This window comes from Pan paniscus, chromosome 20 (assembly GCF_029289425.2).
Source record: "Pan paniscus chromosome 20, NHGRI_mPanPan1-v2.0_pri, whole genome shotgun sequence".
Lineage (NCBI taxonomy): Eukaryota > Metazoa > Chordata > Mammalia > Primates > Hominidae > Pan > Pan paniscus.
The window spans coordinates 52,556,159-52,576,308 of NC_073269.2; the positions used below are offsets into that span (position 1 = coordinate 52,556,159).

The 20,150-nt window shown below is 51.2% G+C and overlaps 2 protein-coding genes across 2 annotated transcripts; both read right to left on the reverse strand.

Annotated features, from left to right (window-relative positions):
• Positions 1 to 610: 610 nt before the first annotated feature.
• Positions 611 to 5,604, reverse strand: CCDC8 (coiled-coil domain containing 8). Its single transcript, XM_003846045.6, has one exon. The coding sequence runs from the start codon at positions 2,817 to 2,819 to the stop codon at positions 1,203 to 1,205; it is 1,617 nt and encodes a 538-aa protein (XP_003846093.2). The 5' UTR covers positions 2,820 to 5,604; the 3' UTR covers positions 611 to 1,202.
• Positions 5,605 to 14,756: 9,152 nt separating this feature from the next.
• PNMA8C (PNMA family member 8C) lies at positions 14,757 to 19,418 on the reverse strand. Its single transcript, XM_055102987.2, has one exon. The coding sequence runs from the start codon at positions 18,439 to 18,441 to the stop codon at positions 17,827 to 17,829; it is 615 nt and encodes a 204-aa protein (XP_054958962.1). The 5' UTR covers positions 18,442 to 19,418; the 3' UTR covers positions 14,757 to 17,826.
• Between the last annotated feature and the right edge of the window lie 732 nt (positions 19,419 to 20,150).

Below are 20,150 nucleotides of genomic sequence, written 5' to 3' on the forward strand. Positions count from 1 at the left end.
TCCTGGGTTCAAGAGATTCTCTTGCCTCAGCCTCCCGAGTAGCTGGGACTACAGGCGTGCGCCACAAGGCCAGTCTAATTTTTGTATTTTTATTAGAGACTGGGTTTCACCATGTTGGCCAGGATGGTCTCGATCTCTTGACCTCGTGATCCACCCGCCTCGGCCTCCCTAAGTGCTGGGATTACAGGCGTGAGCCACCATGCCCGGCCAACCACAGCCCCTCTTTTGGGCCTTTTCCTATTGCAATGATTTTTCAATGTGTCCAGTGGCCGAGTTGCCCAGATGTCTGTGGAGCTTGATGCAAACAGAATTCAGAGCCACACAGGCACCGCTAGCAAATCCACACCTCTGGTGCCGAGGGCCCCAGAATCTGTGTTTTGAATGCATTTTTCAGACGCTTTTACTGTACCTTATAACCAAGATCGGGTGAGGTGTGCAAACCAAGGGCCCCTGTCCCCTCCAAACCAGCAGAGCCCGGGGCATGAGGATGGCAAGCAAAGTGACAACATAAACACAGGTGTCTCCATCATCAAGGATGGGAGTGGAACGGACAGCAAGGGCCAGGTCACCCCCAGAGCATTCGTCAGTTGTCAAGTCCAAAGCTAAGAAATCAGTTCATAAATGTTTTTTTATTTGCATGTTGGCTCAAGCCCTCTTTTTAAGTCCAAGGAGGCAGTCCACATTAAGTGTGCAGGCAAAAAAGAGATGGAAAAAGGAGTCAGTTTCTCCCCTGCCCTCCCTCTCTCCCTTTATCAAGCTGAGCACCTTGAGTTGCATTTGAGGAAATTAAAACTATAGGTGACGCAACCCCATTGTATCGAATTCTTTCTTTACATATTTTGGGTTGCTACAAGGAATCAGTATTTTTTTTTTTTTAAATCAGATGGTGTGTGTGGTGGCTCACATCTGTAATCCCAGCATTTTGGGAGGCCGAGGCAGGAGGATCACTTGAGGCCAGAAGTTTGAGGCTGCAGTGAGTTATGATCATGCCACTGCACTCCAGCCTGGGCAACAGAGTGAGACCCTGTCTCTAAAAAATTTAAAAAAAATCAATGCATGAACAAAACTTTAACAAGAGAATAAAGAGGGTTGTTAGGTGGAGACGTGGCCAGCACTCCACCTCCACTTTGAAGTTCAGAGGCAGAGCATCTCTCCCTCCCACACTTGGAGGGAGGGCCCATGGGCTGTCTCTAGCCCTCACCTCACAGCTGGTCTTCTTGCTCTCCCTGCTCAGCTTCTGCTCTGGCCTCGGCCCTCAGCACCCTGAGGTTCCTGGCCTCGCCTGCCCTGGGGACTCTCTTGGGCAGGGTTGGCAACCGGGGAGTGTGCCAGAAGGCTCTCCGGCGCTTGTGAAACCACGAAAAGCGTCCAGGGGTCTGGAACCTCACTGTCTTGACCTGTTTCCGGGCCCTGGCTCCTGGAGCTGTTCCTGTGGTCCCTTGGGCAGCTGAGACTTCAGCTTCCTGGATACCTGGGGCCCCTGCCCTCTGATTATGTGCAGCCTCTGCCCTCTGGCCAGCCCGGGCCTGTGCCCTCTGATTATCTGCACCCTGGACAGCTGGGGCCCTTTCCCTCTGGTCATGTACGGCCTCTTCCCTTTGATTATCTGTAACCTCTGACCCCTGGTCAGCTGGGGCCTCCACCCTCTGATTATCTGCAGCCTCTTCCCTGTGGTTATCTGCGCCCTGTGACCTCTGGTCAGCTGGGGCCTCTGCCCTCTGATTATCTGCAGCCTCTTCCCTCTGGTTATCTGCAGCCTCTGCCCCCTCCTCAGCTGGGGCCCCTGCCCTCTGATTATCTGCAGCCTCTTCCCTCTGATTATCTGCAGCCTCTGCCCCCTGGTCAGCTGGGGCCCCTGCCCTCTGATTACCTGCAGCCCCTTCCCGCTGGTCAGCTATGGCCTCTTCCCTTCGACTATCTGCAGCCTCTCCCCCCTGATCAGCCTCGATGTCTGCCCTCTGACCTGTGGGTGCTGTCTGCTCCTTCCTGCGGCGCCGAAAGGAGGCCCAGTTGATCTTGGGCCTCCATCGCCTAGGGGAAGCCTGGGGCACACAAACATCTCCCGCGTTTCCCACGCGATCCCCCGGGCTGGTGCCCTCTGGCGCCGATGATACCCCTGCGCTCTCCACTGCGGTGGAGGCCAGCCGGGCCTCGCCCACCCCGGGGCCCGCCCTCGGCGCCCAACCCTTTACCCTCCGCTTCAGCTTCCCCCAGGACACCTGGCTGACATACTCCCGCCACCTGTCCGCTTTGGACAGCTGAGGCCCCAGGTTGTCCTCAAACATGGGCACTGGCAGGTTGACGCGGCGGCGGGCAGGCGGCGCGCTGGGCTGCTTCTCCTGTCGCCGGAGAAAGGCCTCGACCAGTTCCTCATCATCCTCACTCTCCAGGTCGCTTCCCAGGAACTTGCTGCCCAGGTAGCTGACGGGCATTTTGCGCACCTTCTTGCCCCGCCGCGGGCCCTGGCGGCTCTTGTCTCTGGAGGTCTCGAAGTCGCTGAACTCGCTGTCGCTGGCGTTGCTGCTGTCGTACGTGCCCACGACCAGCCGGGGCGGAGGAGTCACCATCTGCTGCACTCTCCTCCTCACTCGGGGCTCCTTGGGCTTTTTGGGGGGCTGGGGCGGGTGCGGGGTGCTCTTCTCGATGATGCGGGCCACGTCCTCCAGGGTGCGGCCCTCTTCTTCCAGGAACTGGGTCAGCCGCTCCCGAAATTCTGCTTCCTTGGTGGCGGGCTTAGAGATGACTCTCCAGACGCCCCCGGCCAGCCTGACCTCCCGGGGGATGAGCAAATAGTCGACGTCCTCCCCGATCTGCAGCATCCCCACCGTGGAGTCCTCCTCCTTGCGGAACACCTTGCCGATCTTCTTAAATGTCCCCACGGGCTTTAGGGCTTCCACGAGGACGTCCAAATCCACATCTTTGCAGACATCGGGGACGCTCCAAAGAATGAGGCAGTCGGGGGACGGCAGGAAGCCCCAGGGGAACCAGCCCCCCACGTGGCTTTTCTCGAGAGTCTTTAAGATCTCCAGGGTGATATCTGGGGTGAGGGGGCAATGAGCCCCAACAAACTACTGTAGCCCTTAGTCTTGAGGGAGGGACTGGATGGGGGGAGTTCCAGCAACGCTGACCGGAGAGTCTCACCTCCCCAGCCAGGGACGAGCCAACGCCTCCAATCTCTTCGCCTGCAACAAGTACAGTCTTGACCAAGTCCGGCTCCCCCACCAAGGACTTGGGGGAATCAATTTCCAGGATGCCTACGTGAGCCGGGGGCGAGGTCAGTCCCAAGGCTCAAGGCCCACTCCAAGCTGGAAACGTGGTGTCCCAGCTCCAAGTTGGGGCGCGCGGGCTGCCAGCGACTCTTCCTGCCCCAGGCCCCAAGGACGCGGCTGGAACTTGGGACAGGACTTCACAGACAAAGACGGTCCAGTCGAGGCTATTCAATATGGCCGAGGCGCTGGGAGGCCCCAGCCCGGCCCCCCAGTAGGGTCTCCCGCCCCCAGGCAGGCCGCCACCCAGCTCCAGGCTGACCTTGACGCGCCGCAGCCTGCCAGCCCGCGCGCTTAGAGCTCTGCACGGTGAAGCGCGCGGGCAGGAAGTTCCTCCTTGCCCTCCGCCAGAATGAGGCCCACCTTCCCCCGTCTCATCTTACACTCCCAGACTCTGGAAGACTGACAGGGGGGCTGTCCACTCCCTTCGGGGCGGCCTCCTTCCCCTCCCCCACAGGGGTGTGGCCGCGCCCCGGGCCTAGCTGGGCCCATTGCTTCCCAGCGAAGCGGCAGTGGCCCACGTCAGCACCTTTCCTGAAAGGCAGCGGTTCCCAAACCTGCCATCCGAAATGTGCAAGTTTCCAGCCAAGTCCGGGAGGTGGGTGTGCTAGTGGATTCTACTTTTTGAGAGCCACTGGCACCACAGATTAGCATTTTAAATTCACGCGACTATCGGTACCCGTACACCTATATGCGTGGGTAGAGAAATGGGTACCGGGGTCTGACTGCAACAGTCCCACTGTGGCGCTTGGCAGGTCAGGGCTCAATACATATTTTTGAGGGGATGAATAAACCCAAATGTTCATGGCCAGGCGCGGTGGCTCATGCCTGTAGTGCCAGCACTTTGGGAGGCCCAGGTGGGTGGAACACTTGAGGCCAGGAGTTCGAGACCAGCCTGCCCAACATGGTGAAACCCTCATCTCTACAAAAAATACAAAAATTAGCCGGGTGTGGTGGTGTGCGTGCGTAGTCCCAAGCTACGCGAGAGGCTGAGGCAGGAGAATGGCGTGAACCTGGGAGGTGGAGGTTGCAGAGATCGCGCCACTGCACTCCGGCCTGGGCAACAGAAGGAGACTGTCTCAAAAAAACAAAAGTGCAAAAAAAAAAAAACCCTACAAATAACAACAAAAAACCCTAAAAGTTCATGAGTAGAGACTGCCTCTATTTTATGGTAGTATCTTACAGTGAACTATTTTGCAACTTCGAAAAAAGAATGAGATGGCTAAGGATAGGCACGGTTTATGAGGCGCTTCCTATGTAGTAGGCACCATTCCCAGTGCTTTCTATGAATGAACTCAGGAAATCCTTGCTATAACAGGAGACTGGTAGCATGAGTACAATTCCCATTAGACAGCTGAGGAAACTGAGGCCCAAGGACATAAAACCACACTCTCAAGGTCACAGCCATGGGGAGTGGTTGAGTTTGGATTTGAATCCAGAATAGTCTGCCTTTTGTGTCGACCAAAGAGTCAAGATGGCCAGGCGCGGTGGCTCACGCCTCTAATCCCAGCCCTTTGGGAGGCTGAGGCGGGCAGATCACGAAGTCAGGAGATCGAGACCATCCTGGCTAACGTGGTGCAACCCTGTCTCTACTAAAAATACAAAAAAATTAGCCGGGCGTGGTGGTACGTGCCTGTAGTCCCAGCTACTCGGGAGGCTGAGGCAGGAGAATCTCTTGAACCCGGGAGGCGGAGGTTGCAGTGAGCCGCGATCGCACCACTGCACTCCAGCCCGGGCGACAGAGCAAGACTCCGTCTCAAAAAAAAAAAAAAAAAAAAAAAAAGAATCAAGATGTGGACCAATGCTAGTCGCACTCGGCCGGGAGCTCGGTTCTTGAGACGCGAGTCTACCGAAGCTCCCGCCAGTTGAGAGGCGAGTCTGCCGAAGCTCCCGGCCGAAAAAAGCCAAATCCTTCCTTAACCCGGTGTCTGAGGGGTTTTGTCCGTGGCTTCTCCTGCTACAGTACATGCGACTAGCATTGGTCCACATCTTTGGAACCAGGCATCCAGAGACATGTTGAATAGGCCTCGTTGTTAGGAACCCTCAGAGGTACATGGTAAGGCCAGTGCCATCGATCATCTTTTTACAGATGGGGAAACTGAGGCTGGTCTGAAGTTGCACAGCTCTGAGTGGTGGATCTAATATTAGAACCAGATCTTGGGCACTAGCATTTAAAACACTAGCCGACGCTAAAGACACAGCTAATCCCCTTCTCCTAAATGTGTTGCACCATTTAACCACTTAGCAGCCACAATACTTGCAGCCACTCTTGCCTGGATGTGTACAAATCCCCCTCACTGGGCTCCCCGCCTCCCCATCACTGCTTGCAATCCAGGCCCCATCCAGAAGCTGGGGGCATCTTTTAAAAACTTAGGTCCGATCTGTCTCTACTCTTTTGAAAATTCTCCATCTCAGGCTGGGCGCCGTGGCTCACGCCTTTAATCCAGCACTTTGGGAGGCTGAGGCGGGTGGATCACCTGAGGTCCGGAGTTTGAGACCAGCCTGGTCAACATGGCAAAACCCCATCTCTACTAAAAAATACAAAAATTGCCGGGCGCGGTGGCTCACGCTTGTAATCCCAGCATTTTGGGAGGCTGAAGCGGGTGGATCACCTGAGGTCAGAAGTTTGAGACCAGCCTGGCCAACATGGTGAAACCCCGCCTCTACTAAAACTACAAAACTAGCCTGTCTTGGTGGCGCATGCTTGTAATCCCAGCTACTCCGGAGGCTCAGGCAGGAGAATCGCTTGAATCCGGGATTCAGAGGTTGCAGTGAGCTGAGACCGTGCCATTGCACTCCAGCCTGGGCAACAAGAGCGAAACTCCGTCTCAAAAACAAACACAAAAACAAAACAAAAAAAAAAAAAAAACGAAACGAACAAAAATATAAGAATTAGCCGGGCGTGGTGGCACATGCCTGTAATCCCAGCTACTGGGGAGGCTGAGGCAGGAGAATCGCTTGAACTGGGAGGCGGAGGTTGCAGTGAGCCAAGATAGCGCCACTGCCCTCCACCTTGGGCGACAGAGCGAGACTCCGTCTCAAATAAATAAATAAATGTGATCTTATTTAACTCATAAAGGAACCAGGCAAATTTTTAAAGAGGGAACGGAGGAAAAAGAGACGGGCGAGAGGGAAAGAAAAGATGTGGGGGCTTAGGGGAAGTTAAGGTCTCAGCGAGCGGCCTGTTCACAATTACCGGCTTATTCAGGTTGTTTTTCTCTTGCAGAGCCAGGTCGTTGGGCTTCGCTGGATTTTTCTCCTCTTTCTCCCTGGCTCAGTCCCAGCCGCCGCGCTCAGCCCCCGGGCCTCCCGCGGCCCCGCCCCTCGCCTCCCTCTCGCACAGTTTGTGGCCTCCGCAGTCCGGCGGTCTCCATGGCAACCACGGGACGCGCTCCTCCGCGCGGATCAAAGCTAAGCGGGTGGGGCGGAGGCGGAGGCGAGGCTGCAGGGAGATGGTGGGGGTGGGGGCGCCACGGAGGACGAGGGCAGGAGCTCCTCTTTTCTGCCCCTGGTGCCTCCCTTAGGCCTCATCCCCAAAGCCAGCTTCCCTGAAAAGCTGTTTGTAGAAACCAAAAAATGAAAAATCCTAAGGACACCTAAGTTTCAGGAATGCTGGTTAAAGAATCTCAAGTCTGAGGGCTCATGACAGTGCCTTCCAAGTGGTGACCTCGCAGATGAGACGTTTGGGTTTTGTAGTCATAAAAGGGTTTTCGTTTTGTTTGTTTGTTTTGTTTTTTGTTTGTTTTTCTTTTTTTATTTGGTGGGGGAGCAGGGAGCGGCGCAAGGTGGATAATCTAAGAAATGAAAATCCCAAATGTTCCACATTTTTGCAAAAATCGTCAACCTCCGGCCGGGGGCGGTGACTCATGCCTGTAATCCCAGCACTTTGGGAAGCCAAGGCAGGAGGATCGCTTGAGCCCAGGAATTGGAGACCAGCCTGGGCAACATAGCGAGACTCCAGTCTCCACAAAAAATTTAAAAATTAGCCGAATATTATGGTGTGCGCCTGTGGTCTGAGCTACTCGGGAGACTGAGGTGGGCCTATCGCTTGAGCCCGGGAGGTCAGGGCTGCAGGAAGCGGAGATCGCCCATCTGCACGCCAGCCTGGGCAACAGAGCGAGACTCCATCTCAAAAAAAAAAAAAAAAAAAAAAAAATTGCCAGCCCCTGAACGGTTCAGCTGTGGGTGTTTTTAATTGCACAGATCTCTGGCAGGTGAGACCCTTCTCCAGCCATCACAGAATAAAATAATAAAAACGAGAACTGTAGCCTCACTTTTGCATTTGTTTAAAATAAATGGAAAGTTGGAAAAGAATGGGGAAGAGAAACAAAACACGGCTGAAATCCCTCTACCCAGCTACATTTTGTTGCCATTAAAAAAAAAAAATGAGACACACGGGCCAGGGGCAGTGGCTCAAGCTTGTAATCCAAGCACTTTGGGAGGCCTAGGCCGGCGATCGCCTGAAGTCAGGAGTTCCAGACCAGCCTGGCCAATATGATGAAACCCCACCGTCTCTACTATAAGTACAAAAATTAGCTGGGCACGATGGCAGGCGCCCGTAATCTCAGCTACTAGGGAGGCTGAGGCAGGAGAATCGCTTGAACCTGGGAGGCACAGGTTGCAGTGAGCTGAGGTGGTGCCACTGTACTCCAGCTTGGGCAACAGAGTAACACCCTGTCTCAAAAAAGGATACACGGTCAGAAAAAGCAAACGTTACAGAAAGGTAAATTTTTTCAAAAAAGGATTCTTCTCCCCAAACCCCACCTTCCAGCCTCTCCCCAAAAAGTAACCAGTTAAATATCTCTGTATTTTTCCAGAGAAAAAATGCTTGCATTAGTGTATGTGTTAATTATATTTTATTTTATTAATTTTTTTTTTTTTTTTGAGACGGAGTTTTGCTCTTATTGCCCAGGCTAGAGTGCAATGGCGCGATCTCTGACTCACCACAACCTCCACCTCCCGCGTTCAAGCAATTCTCCTGCCTCAGCCTCCAGAGCAGCTGGGATTACAGGCCACCCCACCCAGCTAATTTTGTATTTTTAGTAGAGACGGATGTCTCCATGTTGATCAGGGTGGTCTCGATCTCGAACCTCAGGTGATCCACCCACCTTGGCCTCCCAAAGTGCTGGGATTACAGGCGTGAGCCACTTCACCTGGCTTTTTTTTTAATGTTAATTTTAGAATTTATCTCACAGAGATTTTTTTCCCCCATCATCCTAAATTATTTTCATCACAGCACTTACCACTTTCTGTTTTTGTTTTTTTTTTTTCTTTGAGACAGGGTCTCACTCTGTCACCCAGGCTGAAGTAAAGTGGCATGATCATGGCTCACTGTAACCTCGAAATCCTGGGCTCAAGCAATCCTCCCACCTCAGCCTTCTGAGTGTCTGGGGCTACAGGTGTGTGCCACCATGCCTGGCTATTTTTAAAAATTTTTTGTAGAGAGGTATTCTCATTATGTTGCCCAGACCGGTCTTGAACTCCTGGCCTCAACTGATGCTCCTGCCTCTGGGTCTCAAAGTGCTGGGATTACAGGCGAGAGGCACCACGCTGGGCCTATTTGTATGTACTTATTTATTGTTTCACCCTATTAGAATACTATCCCCATGAGGTCTGGGATATGAGTCTGGTTTGTTCACTGCTGAAGTCTCAGCATCTAGAACACTTCAGGTAGGAGCTACAAATATTTATTAACTGAATGAATGCTGAGAATTGCACTAGATTTATTACTATAAAATGTGTTTTCACTTAATGTCCTTCTGTATCAGTGCTTGCCAGTCTGTTTTTGTTTGTCACGACAGCTTCCATCTTTATTCCTTCAAGCCAGGAACGTGATACTGATAATAATTCATTTTTACTGAGCACCTACTTTATCCTTGGCCCTGTGCATTTTCTCATTCAGTCCTTAGAACCCTTCCTTAAGCAAGTGTTATTCCCATTTTTCAGATTAAAAAAAAAAACTGAGTCCAAAGAAAGTCACACAGCTAGGTAGTGGCAGAGCCAAGCTTTGAATCACTCAGGTTTATTAGATTCCAATCTCCACACACTTTTTGTTTGTTTGTTTGTTGTTTGTTTGTTTGTTTTGAGACAGGGTCTTGCTCTGTCGCCCAGTGATACGATTTTGCTCACTTCAGCCTCGACCTCCTGGGCTCAAGCTATCCTCCCATCTCAGCTTCCCAAGTAGCTGGGACTACAGGCCCATGTCACCATGCCCAGCTAGTTTTTTGTAAAGTTGGAGTTTCGCCATATTTTCCAGGCTAATCTCGAACTCCTGGGCTCAAGTGATCCTCCTACCTCAGCCTTCCAAAGTGCTGGCATTACAGATGGAAGCCACCATGCCTGGCCCCAATCTCCACACTCGGTGGGGTGGATCGCTTGAGCCCAGGAATTCAAGACCAGCCTGGGCAACATAGCAAAACCCCATCTCTACAAAAATAGTACAAAAAATTAGCTGGACGTGGTGGTGCAAGCCTGTAGTCCCAACTACTCGGGAGGCTGAGGTGGGAGGAGCATCTGAGCATAGAATGTCCAGGCTGCAGTGAGCCATTATCGCACCACTACACCCCAGCCTGGGTGACAGAGTGAGATGCTGTCTCAAAAAAGTTTAGAAAAAAAGAGGCCAAGGGCTGGGCACGGTGGCTCGCGCCTGTAATCCCAGCACTTTGAGAGGCCGAGGCGGGCAGATCACAAGGTCAGGAGATCGAGACCATCCTGGCTAACACAGTGAAACCCCATCTCTACCAAAAATACAAAAAATTAGCCGGCCGCGGTGACAGGTGCCTGTAGTCCCAGCTACTCGGGAGGCTGAGGCAGGAGAATGGCGTGAACCCGGGAGGCGGAGGTTGCAGTGAGCCGAGATCGCACCAAGGCACTCCAGCCTGGGAGACAGAGTGAGACTCTGTTTCAAAAAAAAGAAAGAAAGAAAAGAAAGAAAGAAAAAGAAAAAGGAGGCCAAGGAAGATAACACAGAGGCAAAGCCGTACAGAGTGGAGGAGGCGATGTGGATGTGACCCTGTAGGCAGAGGCTGGAGAGATGCAGTCAGCAGCCAAGGAACTCCTGGAGCCACCGGAAGCTTGAAGAGGCAAGCAAGTTCCTCTGCCTGGAGCCTCTGGAAGGAGCTCAGCCTTGCCAACAGCTTGATTTTGGATTTCTGTCCTCCAGAACCATGAGAGAATACATTTGTGATGTTTTAAGCCATCTAGTATATGGTAATGTGTCACAACAGCTACAGGAAACGAATACAGAGCCCATTGTGTGGCCACGAATTCCCCTGAGTCCAGTGAGGGCAATTCCAAATTAAAACATGCTAATTTTATTCTGTGACCTTGTCTGTCAGGAATAATTATCCCTGAAGCGAAAGAATCCTTGTACAGTGTCCTGCGCCCTAGGAATTACATATGGGTGACGGGCACCTTGGAAGTGGTGGGGTTTTTGGTTTGTTTTTTTTTTTAGACTGAGTCTCGCTGTGTTGCCCAGGCTAGAGTGCAGTGGCCCCATCTTGGCTCACTACAACTTCCACCTCCCGGGTTCAAGCAATTCTGCCTCAGCCTCTGGAGTACGTGGGATTATAAGCATGCGCTACCATGCCCAGTTAATTTTTGTATTTTTAGTAGAGACGGGCTTTCACCATGTTGGCCAGGCTGGTCTCAAACTCCTGACCTCAAGTGATCCACCCACTGTGGCCTCCTAAAGTGCTGGGAATACAGGCGTGAGCCACTGTGCCCAACCACTGCTCTGATTTCTGTCCCTATAGTGTTTTTTTAGTTTTATATAAAAGGAAGTATAAAGTGTGTGTCCTTTTTGGTCTGACTTCTTTGACTCCTCATAACGCTTCTGAGGTTCACCGATGTTGCTGTATGCATCTGAGGTTCATTCCTTTTTTTTTTTTTTTTTGAGACGGAGTCTTACTCTGTCACCAAACTGTGACAGGAGGAGTGCAGTGGCACAATCTTGGCTCACCACAACCTCCGCCTCCCCGGTTCAAGCAATTCTCCTGCCTCAGCCTCCCGAGTAGCTGGGACTACAGGCACCCGCCACCACGCCCAGCTAGTTTTTGTCTTTTTAGTAGAGACGGGGTTTCACCATGTTGGCCAGGATGGTCTCGATCTCTTGACCTCATGATCTGCCCACCTCAGCCTCCCAAGGTGCTGGGAGGGCGACCGCGCCCGGCCAGTACATTCTTTTTTGTTGCTAGGTCATATTCTGTTGCATGAATACATTGCAGTTTGTTTATTCATTCACCTGTCGTTGGTCATCGAGTTGTTTCTAGTTTTTGGTTCTTAGAAATAAAGCTGCTGCCGGGCGCCGTGGCTCACGCCTGTAATCCCAGCACTTTGGGAGGCCGAGGTGGGTGGATCACGAGGTCAGGAGATCGAGACCATCCTGACTAACACAGTGAAACCCCGTCTCTACTAAAAATACAAAAAAATTAGCTGGGCGTGGTGGCGGGAGCCTGTAGTCCCAGCTACTAGGGAGGCTGAGACAGGAGAATGGTGTGAACCCTGGAGGCGGAGCTTGCAGTGAGCTGAGATCGTGCCACTGCACTCCAGCCTGGGTAACAGAGTGAGACTCCGTCTCAAAAAATAAAAAATAAAAAATAAAAAGAAAGCCTGAAGGGCGACTGAAAGTCAGAGGGAACAGCAGGTGAAGAGCCGTGTGCTCTGTGCCCACCTAGGCACATATGCCCACCCCTTCCCTGTCCCCCCCAACTTCCTGCCCCATCAGCCGGGGGTCCCACAGCACCAGAGGGCACATGCAGCTGGGATATACATATATATATGCTTTTTTCCTTTTTGAGACGGAGTCTTACTCTGTCGCCCAGGCTGGAGTGCAGTAGCATGATCTTGGCTCACTGGAACCTCTGCCTCCCAGCTTTATGCTATTCTCCCACCTCAGCCTCCCGAGTAGCTGGGATTACAGGTGCGCAACACCACGCCCGGCTAATTTTTGTATTTTTAGTTGAGACGGGGTTTCACCATGTTGGCCAGGCTGGTCTCAAACTCCTAGCCTCAAGTGATCCACCTGCCTCAGCCTCCAAAAGTGGTGGGATTACAAGCGTGAACCACTGCACCTGGCCGGAATCACAAGTTATGTGTCGGTCACTCAGAGACTCAGAGACTGCCTTCAGAATCCCTGTTTCTCACCAAGGACTGTTCGGAGGAGGCCTCAGGGTGCTGTCTCCCTGGATTCACCAAGACCTCATTCCTCTTTGTGCTGTGCCAGCCCTCCATGTGGTGGAGCACGTGGGCTCTGGAGCTAGGCTGCCTGGGTTCAAATTCTGGCTCTATCACCCTGTGGCTGTGTGATCTTGGGTCAGTTCCTTCACCTCTCTGAGCCTTGGCTTCCTTCTCTGCAAAATGGCAGTTGTAATGAGACTTAACCTCATGGACAGGTTGTGAGCAGTTCACGAGACCATGATAGGTATTGGCACAGAACCCAGGGATGGTAAATGCTCACAGTTATTAGAAAAGGCAGAGTGGGCCAGGCATGGTGGCTCATGCCTGTAATCCCAGCACTTTGGGAGGCCAAGGCGGGCAGATCACAAGGTCAGGAGATCCAGACCATCCTGGCTAACATGGTGACACCCTGACTCTACTAAAAATACAAAAAATTAGCCGGGCGTAGTGGCACGCACCTTTAGTCCCAGCTACTTGGGAGGCTGAGGCAGGAGAATCACTTGAACCTAGGAGGCGGAGGTTGCAGTGAGCCAAGATCGCGCCACAACACTCCAGCCTGGGCCACAGAGCGAGAGTCCATCTCAAAAAAAAAAAAAAAAAAAAAAAAGCAGTGTGGTCTAGCTGTTTGTAGACTCAGTTCCGGTTCACATCCTGGCTCTGTTTACAAATCGTGTGGCTCTGTGCCTCAGTTTCCAAATCTGGAGAATGAGATTGTATCAGTCTCATGGTGTTGAGTCTTATGAGGATTAAATTAATTGTTTGTGTAAAATGCTTAGAATAGTGCCGGGTAGATATGATTATTCAATATGCACGAAGATTATTCTCTGCTCTAAGCCCCCACTTAGAACCAGAGCGTGTACTGCAGTTTCAAACAGGCCCTCAGAGTGCCACCCACCTCTGGCTTGTTTCTCAAGGAATCCTGAAGAATTTCTTCTGCCCAGCCGTTTACCAGAGAAATCATGCTCTATGACTCCGATGTCAGCTGGGGCCTCCCAGACTGAGAGAGACCCAAATCAGTGTTAGGAGCACAGAATGTGGTCAGAGGCCTGTTTTCAATTCCTGTTGTGCCTTGCTCTGTAGCCTTAGACAAGTTACTTAGCCTTTCTGAGCTTTACTTTCTTCATCCGTAGAATGAGATGATGATCTTAATAATAGTACAGTTTGATAATCTAATCTCTTATCTGGTCTTTTTTTTTTTTTTTTTTTTGAGATGTAGGGGGGTATCACTCTGTCATCCAGGCTGGAGTGCAGTGGTGCAATCACAGTTCACTGCAGCCTTGATCTGCTGGCCTCAAGCGATCCTTCCACCTCAGCCTCCAGAGTAGCTGGGACTACAGGTGCATGCCACCGTGCCTAATTTTTTTTTTTTTTTTTTTTTAGTTTTTGTAGAGATAGGGGTCTTGCTGTGTTGACCAGGCTGGTTTTGAACTCCTGGCCTCAAGCAATTCTCCCACCTTGGCCTCCCAAAATACTGGGATTACAGGCGTGACCCACTGCACCTAGCCCACTACAGAAGTATTGATGGGATTATAAGGGCTTCCCGCATCCCCCTAGGAAGTAAATTCTACAATATAAGGTATAGTCACTGTATCATTTTTCTAAAATCCAAAACTCTGAATTCTGAACCACATATACCCCTGAAACCACACCTGGCTGAGGGTTTTTATAAGGGATTATGGACCTATAGGGCCATAACTCACAGGGTTGGCAGGATATGATGGGTTAATGATATGAAGGAATGTGGCATAGTGCCTGGAACACAAGATAGCTGTTACTGTTTTTATTTCAGTTAAACTGTTTCACCTTTCACACCAGCCACTGGAAAATGACCTGACATCCTGAGAAGTCCGTAGGATAAAAGAAAGCTGTGTTTCCGCCGGGCGCGGTGGCTCACACCTGTAATCCCAGCACTTTGGGGAGGCAGAGGCGGGCAGATCACGAAGTCAGGAGATCGAGACTATCCTGGCTAACACGGTGAAATCCCGACTCTACTAAAAATACAAAAAAATTAGCCAGGCGTGGTGGCAGGTGCCTGTAGTCCCAGCTACTTGGGAGGCTGAGGCAGGAGAATAGTGTGAACCCGGGAGGCGGAGCTTGCAGTGAGTCAAGATCACGCCACTGCACTCCAGCATGGGCAACAGAGAGAGACTCTGTCTCAAAAATAAATAAGTACATAAAAATAAAAATAAATGCAGTCCTGGAAGACTTCAGGCCATGGAAGCAGTTTTCAGTACTCGTTTTAGCAGCCACATCATTTTTCCACATTAAATCTTACATGGATTTCCCCCCCATATGTCAAGGGGCAGACTATGATTTCATTAGCATACATTTATTTTATGAGTTCATATTTGTACAAAAGAGCATCTCAATCACAAAGAACAATGAAGAGTTTTAGCTGGACCCCCTTTTGAAATCAGGGGTTTACAGAAGTCAGATGCAGCCCTCCAACAGCTGGCACATTCAATTTACTTGTGAATTTTTGCTTGGGATTTGCCCTACCAGTGATGTTTTCACTCAGCTAAGTAGCTTCAAATGGTGACAGTTTTGCATGACAACTTGCATTGAAGTCCCAGGATACACTTTGGTCCAGAAAATCTTGAAAGAGAAGTGGTAGGATTTTGATTTCATGGGCAACATTGAACAACCACGCATGTTGTGTATCACAAATATAAATGTTATACCCCTGAAATCCACAATAAGCACAAAATACAGTCTTCATGCTGCAATATGATAAGAAATGTCACACTATCCCTTATTATACAACAATTATGCCTTGATGGGAGAGCAGCATGCAACAAACACGCTGGAGGCTTTCGTAGCATTTATTCAAGCTCAGACTCTGGGATGCAACAACGAACACAGTAGTACAATATTCTGCGAGTGGGTAAGCCCAGGCCGGGCATTTACAAGGAATAGAAAGATCAGGCCGGGCACGGTGACTCACGCCTGTAATCCCAACACTTTGGGAGGCCGAGGGGGGCGGATCACAAGGTCAGGAGATTGAGACCATCCTGGCTAATATGGTGAAACCCTGTCTCTACTAAAAATACAAAAATTAGCTGGGCGTGGTGGTGCGCACCTGTAGTCCCAGATACTCAGGAGGCTGAGGCAGGAGAATCACTTGAACCCAGAAAGCAGAGGTTGCAGTGAGCCAAGATCGTGCCACTGCACTCCAGCCTGGGCTACAGAAGGAGACTCCATCTCAAAAAAAAAAAAAAAAAAAAAGAATCAACAGAGAAGCTGGGCGCAGTGACTTACACCTGCAATCCCAGCACTTTGGGAGGCCGAGGCGGGAGATTGAGACCATCCTGGCCAACATGGTGAAACCTTTTCTCTAGTAAAAATACAAAATTTAGCTGGATGTGGTGGTTCGCGCCTGTAATCCCAGCTACTAGGGAGGCTGAGGCAGGAGAATCGCTTGGACCAGGGAGTCAGAGGTTGCAGTGAGCTGAGATTGCACCTCTGCACTCCAGCCTGGTGACAGAGCGAGACTCTGTCTCAAAAAAAAAAAAAAAAAAAAAAAGACATTAGGAGTCTCTGACATTACAATTTGGTAGGCTGAGTCTTTGTGTTGTGTGTAAGTTACATTTTTGAAGAGATTCAGCTCAAACCTTTGCAGATCCTTGAACTAACAGAAGTTTGCAAATTGACAGGTCCGTTGCCTCTGAGCAAAAGATCTGCCTACTCACATGTATTTGGACTTTACCTGATTTTTAAAATTCTTCTTCACCTCAGTGTTAACGTCGTTCATTGGTAACTCTTGAAAATGGCCTCTTAATTATTTACCTCCTTTTGGACCATTGCCCAGAAGCCTTGCCTCTTCTTTAGAGAGTGGAGTTCACTCCTCCTCACCAAGCCAGAGCTTCTGGAATTTAACTTGGGGAGACTCACACCCTCACCCCAGGCGCCAATCGGGGCAGAAGGGTCCCGCTTCTGACCACTTCTGTAAGAGAGACTCACCGTGTAGAGAAAGGCGACAGCTTTTCAAGAGCCGCTTACAGATCAGTGAGTTCCTCAGAGGTGGGGAGCAGGCAACTCACTCTCAGCCATGGTTTCTGCTTGACATGCGCAAAACAGGGTGGCCCACTCCAAACAAGTTTGTGCCAGAGGTACATTCAAGGTACATGCTTTTGAAACACAGAAAACGGCTCTAGACTTTGCAATAACAGGATTCCCAGGAGGGCGCAAAGCTAGAGGGGTCCGTGCCGCCCGCCTCCCCCCAGCAAGAGAGGCTGTCCCCAGAATCAGGCCGTGGGTGACAACCGAAGGAGGATGGCGGCCCTTCTCCCGAGTAGGGATCTCCCTGACACGTTCCTCCTGGGTCTGCGTGAGTTTTCTTCAACTCCAGTAAGAGATCTGCAAAACCTTGGAATCCAGGACCGTTTCCACCTCCTCCATTTTCTGCAAAGGGCGCAGGCGCCTGGGGGCAGCCTGTGGTCTCCATAGCAACGGTCGGACGCGCTGCTAGGTTCTGGCTCTGACTGCGCCTGCGCAGCTGGTCCCGCGGGGTCTCCCGGGTGGCGGAAGATATTTGTGGGTCTTTGAGACCCTTCCTCGCTTAGAAATTACTCTCATCTACTCAAATGATACCCATACACATATTCAGGTGTTACCCGCACACTCTCAAATATTACCCACAACTACTTTCAATTATACGCGGACGCCACCCACACACTCTAATGCTACCCACACTCACTAACGTGTATTCAAGTAACCCAAATGTTACCCGCACCTACTCAAATAGCTACTATGAGAGTCACGGGCAAGGTTTTGGTCTGTTTATTCCCCTTCTGTATCCCCAGTGCCTGGCACACTGTAGGTCCTCAGGAAATTTTGTTGGTTGCATGGATACATGGATGAATGAGCAATCCACACTCAACCAGATTTTATGATCATTCAGCTGTTACCCACATGTACTCAAATGCTACCTACGCTCACTCTGATGTCTCCAAGTAATTCAAATATTGCCCACTTACTCTGAGTGCCATGAAGGCAGGGATTTTTATTGAGTTTACTCCCTTCCATATCCCCAGCTCCTGGAACAGTACCTGGAACATAGTAGGTATGCAATAAATATCTGTAGGATGAATAAATGAGCCACGGGCACCCAGACGTTAACCACACCCACTCAGATGTAACCCACAAGTTAGTTAACTCAGATAAAGATATCTACCTCTTTCGCACTAGTCAGATGTTACCTGTGCTATCCAAATGATATCCATTCTTACTCCAAAGTTACCCACTCACTAGAGTCATTCCCACCCTCGCTTGCATTACCCACACTCACTCGCACTCCTTAAACGTAGTGAGGTGGTACCTACCCTCCCACAGTCATCACCCACACCCCCTCAGACACTCCCCACGCCCACCCGATGCCACCACCTCACAGCTTCTTGTCTGAGGCGTGACGCCGCCGGCGGTTTTTCTTGTTCTTCCTTTTGCCCCTCTTGCCAACTCCAGCCTTGCTCTCCTTCTCGGAGGAGTCCAGAGGTGGCACCACGTCCATCTGGACGGTGGCCCCAGCCTCCGGTTTCTCCCCCAGCCCAGGCACAGAGCACTTTCTTGCAGGCAGCTCTCTGGGGCCCGTGGCTGGGGGACACAGTTCCTGCCTCAGGACCCGGGCCATATCTTCCACCGTCCTGCCCTCGCTCTGCAGAAAGAGGTTCAGCTTGGTCAGGAATTCAATGTCCTGCTTCCGGGGCATGTAGACCACTCTCCACACACCGCCCTTGCCCTTGATCTCCCTGGGGACCACGGCGTAATTGATGTCCTCCGTCAGCTGAATGATGGCCGCCTTGGATTTATCTTCTTCCAGATAGGCCTTCCCAGCCACTTCGAACTTGCCTAGAGGTTTGAGGGGCAGCCGAATAATCTCTTCGAATTCCTCATGGTTGCAGTCCTCCGGGATCCCCAGGATCATCAGGGACTTGTAACTGTCCACCTCCAGGGCCTTGCACCCGTGCTCCAACAGTGCAATATCCTTCACCCCGAACAGCATCTTGCCCAACTCTTTGAGGCAGCAGTATGCCCGCTGGTGGACACCTGAGCTGCCTCGGGAATCCACGAAATTATCCAGGATGCCGCGATTCCTTCCCAAAGGCTACGAGAGAGTGAGGCCTCAGGGGCCGGAGGCCGCTCCCAGGACCCCTTCGTCCAGCTCAGTGAAGGATGCCCCCAGCCCCTGCCTGCAGGGCTGTGCAACGTCGGGGCTTCTGTGGCTCCCTCTGAGTGGGCTCGAAGATTCCCAGGGACTTACGCGTGGTGGAGAAGCAGAAGGCGGTGTTTGCCACCTGACTCGTGGCTCCCGGGTCCTGGGCAAGGCTGCACCAAGGAGGGTCTAAAGATGATGCTTCCCCTTTCTTGGCGTGGCCTCCGAAGGTCTCACAGGCCCCAGCGGTCTCTCCGGATCTGGGACTGCTGATCTCCCTGGGACAACTGCCAACGGAGTGTCGTAGGCGCGGCCCTGGCAGGCAGGGAGGCGCGTCCCTCACCGCTGGCCCAGAGGTTGCACTCAGTGCCCCGTGGCCGGACTAGGACGAGGATGTGGCCGCTGCACTTGCTCCCGCAGTGACGTCACCGCCTCCTTCCGCTCTGCGGCCTGGCGGTCTCCATGGCAACCGCAGGAGCATCCATCGCCTCTGCCATTGGCCGACTGGCCGCATTGAAATCAAGAGTCTGAGGGGGTCATTCGGAGGTGAGGTGTCGGCCACCAGCCATCAGAAGCGCCCGCAATTCTCCTTTGAATAATAGCCGATTCCAGGGGTGAGGGGACAGCGAATGTACAAGAGGCACCCGGGGCATCTTTTGGGGTCAGAAAGTAAGGAAGTGATTTAAAAAAAAAAATGAGAACACCTGGAAAGACAGAGGAACCAGCCTGAAATGCTCCCACTGGCCAACCCTCGGACAATTTGAGCATCAACGTTAAAAATGAAAGTAACAGATTATAACCCCTTGAATAAAATTAGAATCTATGAGTTGATGTAGATATAAGCACATGAATGCAAAGTTTGGTGAGGAATGTGAACTATCAAAGTACCTGCCCATATAATACTCATCAAAGGGAACAAATGTATCTTTACAGTGGAATGTTCTTGCATGTAGCATACACACACACACACACACACACACACACACACACACAATAATATTCAGAGCGATATGACGAGATGAAGTCTCCCTCTGTTGCCCAGGCTAGAGTGCAGTGGCCCGATCTCGGCTCATTGCAACCTCTGCCTCCCCAGTTCAAGCGATTCTCCTGCGTCAGCTTCCCAAGTAGCTGGGATTACAGGCATGTGCCACCAGGCTCAGCTAATTTTTGTATTTTTAGTAAAGATGTAGTTTCACCATGTCAGCCAGGCTGGTCTTGAACTCCCAACCTCAGGTGATCCGTCCACCTCGACCTCCCAAAATGCTAGGATTGCAGGCCAGAGGCATTGCACCTGGCCGAGAAAACATTCTTTATACTATATTTACAACTCTTCTGTAGGTTTATGGTTGTTTCAAATAAATGTTTAAAAACAAATAAGAAATGTCTCCCCCATGTGATGACATCCACAATGTCTATTCCTCTCCTCCCCAGTCCCCATTAATAAAGTCAAAACATTTGGGTTAGGTCGACACCCTTTATACCCCCAGTTCCAGGGATAAGCCCTGATTGGCTTGAACCAATTAGCATAATCTCACCCCCTTTCCCACAGTGATTGGTTC

What these genes read in the sequence shown, in the direction of transcription:
- PNMA8C (XM_055102987.2), bottom strand. Translation starts at nt 18,441, where the DNA reads ATGCTGTTCGGGGTGAAGGATATTGCACTGTTGGAGCACGGGTGCAAG.
- CCDC8 (XM_003846045.6), bottom strand. Translation starts at nt 2,819, where the DNA reads ATGCTGCAGATCGGGGAGGACGTCGACTATTTGCTCATCCCCCGGGAG.